The sequence below is a fragment of the Frankliniella occidentalis genome, unplaced genomic scaffold, assembly GCF_000697945.3.
Source record: "Frankliniella occidentalis isolate FOCC.00 unplaced genomic scaffold, Focc_3.1 Scaffold85, whole genome shotgun sequence".
In the NCBI taxonomy this organism is placed as follows: Eukaryota; Metazoa; Arthropoda; class Insecta; order Thysanoptera; family Thripidae; genus Frankliniella; species Frankliniella occidentalis.
The window spans coordinates 704,958-710,426 of record NW_026267214.1 but is presented as its reverse complement, the minus strand read 5'-3'; the positions used below and the strand labels follow the sequence as shown (position 1 = coordinate 710,426).

At 48.5% G+C, this 5,469-nt stretch overlaps 1 protein-coding gene across 5 annotated transcripts; it reads right to left on the bottom strand.

Moving 5' to 3' along the window:
* Positions 1-6: 6 nt before the first annotated feature.
* Positions 7-5,355, bottom strand: LOC113217736 (carboxypeptidase M; the record flags this gene model as incomplete). 5 transcript variants are annotated; one of them, XM_052269189.1, is given in 11 exon segments in its annotated part: positions 459-602; positions 1,074-1,215; positions 3,270-3,362; positions 3,467-3,643; positions 3,739-3,857; positions 3,952-4,128; positions 4,252-4,281; positions 4,458-4,590; positions 4,788-4,799; positions 4,943-5,134; positions 5,222-5,355. In XM_052269189.1, coding segments are annotated over 11 exon segments (1,220 nt in total), but the record flags the coding sequence as incomplete, so codon positions are not given.
* Between the last annotated feature and the right edge of the window lie 114 nt (positions 5,356-5,469).

Sequence of the window (5,469 nt, the reverse complement as noted above, 5' to 3'; positions counted from 1 at the left end):
AACAAATCTTTTTTGTGAAAACGTGCAAATTTGGAAAACCAAGCAGTCTAAAGCAGTTAAGGAAAGCAACAAAAATATGCAGATGTTTTCCTCAGAATTTGCTCAGCTTTCACCAGTGGTCTAAGTTCTGAAAAACAAAAATTCTAGACTTGTTTATTTTAATTATTTTAACTCATAAAGACGTCTACCATCTTCAATTTACTTGGTTGGAAAACACTTCTCCTTGTCCAATGCAAACCTCCATATGGAACCTGTTGGTACTCAGTTTCACTATTACCGTTAGTTACATAGTTTATGAATCTTGAGACATTTCTAGACTCAACTGCAACTAAGATTAGATTTCTGAAACACTTTTGAGTAGGAGCTGCTGAATAGAATAGTAGTCTCTGTCTTTGGCTGAATCCATCTTACGCCCGTGAGTCTCTTCATCCGAAAATGTTGCTGACAAAGTTGTTGAAGCCCGATGTAATGCTGGAGAAAATCCCGCCGTCGGACGCTGGTTTATTGGTGTGTGGTGAACTATGTTGGCTATGGTAGGAGGGGCTTGGGCCAGGTCCAAGTCGGTCTCCCACAGTGGGATGGCGGTAGAGATTATCGTTGCGCTGGGAGAGAAAATTTAAGATTTAAGACGTGCTTCACACTCATCTTCTACAGAGTCTGGCATTTGTCTAAGTGACAGGAAAAACCGGGGGTGAACTACATGATTACTAAAATTGTCCGCCCCTCACGGTTCCTGTATTTGCTTTAATAAAATGATTTCAGGACTTTTTATTGTTGGAACAAGAAAGGAAAGACCAGCAATTAAAGTAAATGTTACATTCTTTACATTAGAGAGGGAAAGAAAAAAGAGTTAATGTAAAGCGATTAGAAGACTCACTTAAACTTGGAACAAAAAACTAACCCATGCATTAATAATATATAACCTACAGGATGTATAGGTGAGTGGTATGCATGTTAAAGATATTCTCAGAAAAATACAAAAGCACTAAACTTTAAAGACAAGTAGTTTTCTTTGTATAGTGTAAAGTTCTAGAAGTGATCAGAGACGGGTTAGTTCAGTTAGATGTACTCACAAGGAAATAGCACGGTGTCAGCAGGTGTGACCCGCACCGATGGAATGCCGGTTAAGAAGGGTGTGGACGGCACATATACAAAAGACTGGGGGGGAAGGACAGGTCCAACAAAGGTTGTGTCCAAGCCGGTGGTGTCCAAGGTCTGCACAGACACCTATTTACATCTACGAATATGTTGAATAGTGCAATGTTTGCAAAATATGCAATACCAGCACAGCAGACTACTTGTATTCAAGCTATGACACAGATCACAGAAGTAGTAAGCCAACCCATCACCATTTGTTATGTTCAGTGCAGTAGTATGTTATGCTGTGTTGCAGAGGACAAGATAAAAGGAATTAGGATTTTATTTTTCCCTGCTGTCGAGCGAAGAACTTTATTAAAATAGACTTGCAGATGCATAAACTTTTGGGGACTAGTAAGAAAATCACAGAAAGGGGTGGCATTCACATTTGTTTCCATAAGAACTACTCCAACTAAAATTCTTTTTTATGCTACCTACAAAAAATTTAATGGGTTTACAATTTTATTCCAACAAGAAATAGAGGCAAGGTTGAAGTATCAACTTGATGAAAAATATATTTACCTCTTATTTTTTGTTGGGTGGCATGGTGACTGGTAAAATCAACCATTCTAATTTGAAAAATTTAGAAAGATTGCTCTTTAGAAAATCTTAAAATGCAGCTTTATGTCTATAAAATACAAAATCCTCTCAGTAAAATTTCACACCATTGCCAAGGACCTTTGAATTTGTGACTCAATGGATCCAACAATTAAACCATTTAATTCTACTATACAGAATTTGAGTTAGACAAAAATACTAATTACTTCAAAAGAGTGCTTAAAATTCACCAGTACATCTAGAAAAGCTGTACTATCTCAAATTATTTTAGAAATAAGAGTGTAAAGTTGTTTATTCACTCACTTTCTTTTTGTTTAAAATCTACACATTACTCAGTAGAAAGTTTATCTAAAAGTTCAAGGATGGTTTAAGTTGCTGAGGAATCGTATTTTGAAAACGTCACGTTGGTCCCGTGTCTGTTTGATCAAACTGTTGAGATGTAATCACAAGGATATATTTAGTGGAAAATTGGACCATTTAACTAAAAGAAGGGCGTGGCGTATCCTTCTACCTTCAAAAGACTCTCCTAGTACATTCTGGTAGGAAGTATTGTCACGCAAAGTGATCCTCACCAACAAAGCTAGCACCTAGTATTTGAGTGTTTAATGGCATGACCTTTAGGTCCATAAATCTATCAGAATGCAATAGATTGCCTATCTTAGCAAGGGCTCGATCATTTATACAAAACCAAAAAATATGCATCTGATTGCATTTCAATTTAACACCTTGATTCCCAGAGAATTCAAGAAGGGTGGCATTCACCAGCAAGGCACTACCATCATAAGTGGAAACGTGGGACTCAGTGTGTTAAACTGCCACATCATCATCCTACCATATACAAGTGCCCAGGGAATGTGAGCTGAGAAAATACTGTGCGCAAGAATAATTGCAAGAGTCAAGTGACTTATGAGGGATCTGCTACTTACAAACCAAAATATAATGACATCACATGCATCTTATTTATAAACAAGTCAAAGAGGGTCATTTCCACATCAAGATAAAGATTTGTTTTCTTAAAACAGAAGAAGAAAAACAGCTGAGAAAACCTTGCTGGGCTCAGGCTCAGCTCAGCTCAGGCTCCCAGTCCCTGGATTCACAGCCAAGCATCGCCCATCACCATCACAACCACCATCACCACCTCCACCATCACTACCCACCACCACAATCGATCTTCTCTTAGCAGACCATATCTTCAACTACAACAAACATCACAACCAACACCACCACGATCCAGTACATCCCCGACTGAGGCCGTTGGCAGTCAGCAGCACGAGCAGGAGCGATGCTCCGGGTGAGGGGAGGGGGAGGGGTGCGGACGAGGGGTAGTGGCGCGGCGACGGTGTCGGGTAGCGACTCGTCAGCTGGTGCTTGGTCGCCGCTGCGCTGCCCCCGGAGCCACCCCCAGTCCCGGCCGCTCCCCCGCGGTCCGATCCTGATGACGATGAGGACCACCACCAAGCGGCCGCCGCCGCCGCCCACCGCCACCCGCTGCTGTTATCCTCGCCGGCGGAGAAGTCCGGCACGGGCCAGAGGGGCGGCAGGGACGGCGGCGACGCGTAGCTCACCGGGCCTACCTTGGCGGGGTGCAGCGTCACGTTGAGCAGCGTTGGGTGCTGCTCCACAACCATCAGGTCGACCTCGCGGGGCAGGTAGCCCTCCGCGTACACCTGCAACGGGAGACGGTTATGCGCGGGCTGGACGCCGGGCTGGACGCCGGGCCGTGGGCCGGGCCGCTCTTCTGACGGCACTGCGGGCGGAGCGGATAACTCACCTCCAGCTTGTAGACTCCGGGCAGCAGGATGCGCCAGAACTCGCCGTACTTTGTGGTCTGGAAGCCGACGTCGCGCCCCTTCACCTTAAGGGCGGCCTTCTCGACGGGGTTGCCGTTCTCGTCCATGACGAAGCCATGCACGCCGCGGTGCGCCTCGGCCAGGAACTTGACCAGCGACTGCAAAACGACATCGGGTCGTACAGCCACGCCGCCGAGGGTGTGAGGAGTGCAAAGTCAATGATGGGTCGATCGTGTCGCCGACTCGCACTCACCACTCTGTTCTCCTCCCAGAACTTGGGCAGCTCGGACGCGGGTGGGAACTTGCAGCACGACAGCTCCAGGGTCACCTCCATGCAGCCGTACCAGACGTAGTTAAAGTCTTGCATGCCACCTGGGAGGGAGAGAGGAGTACAAAGGCGTTAGCTCGCGGTACGGAGCGGCAAGTGTATTCACGGTGCTGGTGTTTGTTTCTACTGCAAACCGACCGGTGAGCGGGTACCACTCGGCGCCGTTGGTGATGCCCCGGTTGAAGGCGGGAGTGCCGGCCTTGCAGGCCACGCCGCGGCTCATGACTGGGTGGTTCGACGAGTAGGTGATGGCGAGGTGCTTGAACACGTCGTCGTCGGGTGTCAGCGACGGCGTCGACGCGTAGTTTTGGAACACTGCAACGAAAGCAATCGCGTGTCATATATTTGCCTGTCGTGTCGTGTCCTCTCATGCGACCTTATTGGCTGGGAATCAGTTTGGTTGTTGCGACTCGGCGGCCCCTGCAAGGGGTGGCTCACCTGAACACAGTGGGGTGGATCGGCACATTCCTTTCCGGCAGCAAGACAGGGCAGATACACGTTCAACTCACATTCACCCAGAAATGTTCGCAACAAAATCCCAGTGCGACAAAGTAATAGCTACGGAATGACGTGATAGCCTCGTGGTTTCATAGAAATGTTATTGTACCACCCCTTCTAGATACTTGGGCACTTGAAGTACTCACTTGAGTTGGGAGTGTTGTCGAAGGGGTAGCTGGCGACCAAGGCGCCGCCGTGGAGACCACCAGAGAGCACGAACTGGATCTTGGAGGTCCACTCCTTGACGGCGTCCGTCTCAGGCTGGCCTCGCTTGTTGTTCTACAAGTAGAGATACAATGCGTCGTCAGTCTCGTCCGGAGGTTTAGTCCCACCCATGCGAAATAAGTGTCCAAACGATATCGGAACACTGCCAGGCTACTGCCGATTGTGTTCTTATCTTGCGTGCATCGTTTTGACAGTTACTTCTCAGTGCAGTGAGTAAGAGCAGTCAGAATGCGACTCTTCATTTGACTTACCCGATCCCCTGCCTGTTAACGCATCCGTGAGGAAAGCACAAAACCAGGAGAGAAAGAACGCTCTAGTATTCCAACTTTTCAATATGCATGGCGTACTCACAGATGCCCACATTGTCCGCCCACCACGCGCTTGAGCGCGCTTGAGTTAGTCTTACCTGCTTGAAGTAGTCGGGGAAGTTCCTGTTGAGGTCGAAGCCCCTGGCGTTGTACCGGCCCTGGCCGCCGTCGCACTGGCCCTCCCGCGACACCTCGAAGCCGTCGGGGTTCATGGAGGGCAGTATGTGGATGCGGGTGTTGTCCAGCAGCCACTTGATGTAGGGGTCCGTCTCGTAGCTGTTCACCAGGTACTGCGAAAGAGGAGTGAGGAGCGTGAGTAGAGTACCCTCGCTCGAGTCATGCGAGTCACCGTGTCCGGCTGCGCCGGCGTACCGTACCTGGATGAGATGCAGCATCAGCTCGCGGCCCACCGCCTCGTTGCCGTGCATGTTGGCCACGTACTTGACGTCCGGCTTGCCGATCATGTGCTCGTAGGGCGAGGCGGACACCACCATCACCCAGAGGTCACGACCTGCGGGAAGAAGAAAGCAGGTGTCGTTCTTCTGCCAAACTCTAACTTGTAAACGCGAGGAGGAAGCCATACAACTACCCTGCTGTTGGGGTAGTCATGAGTCTCCCCCCCCCC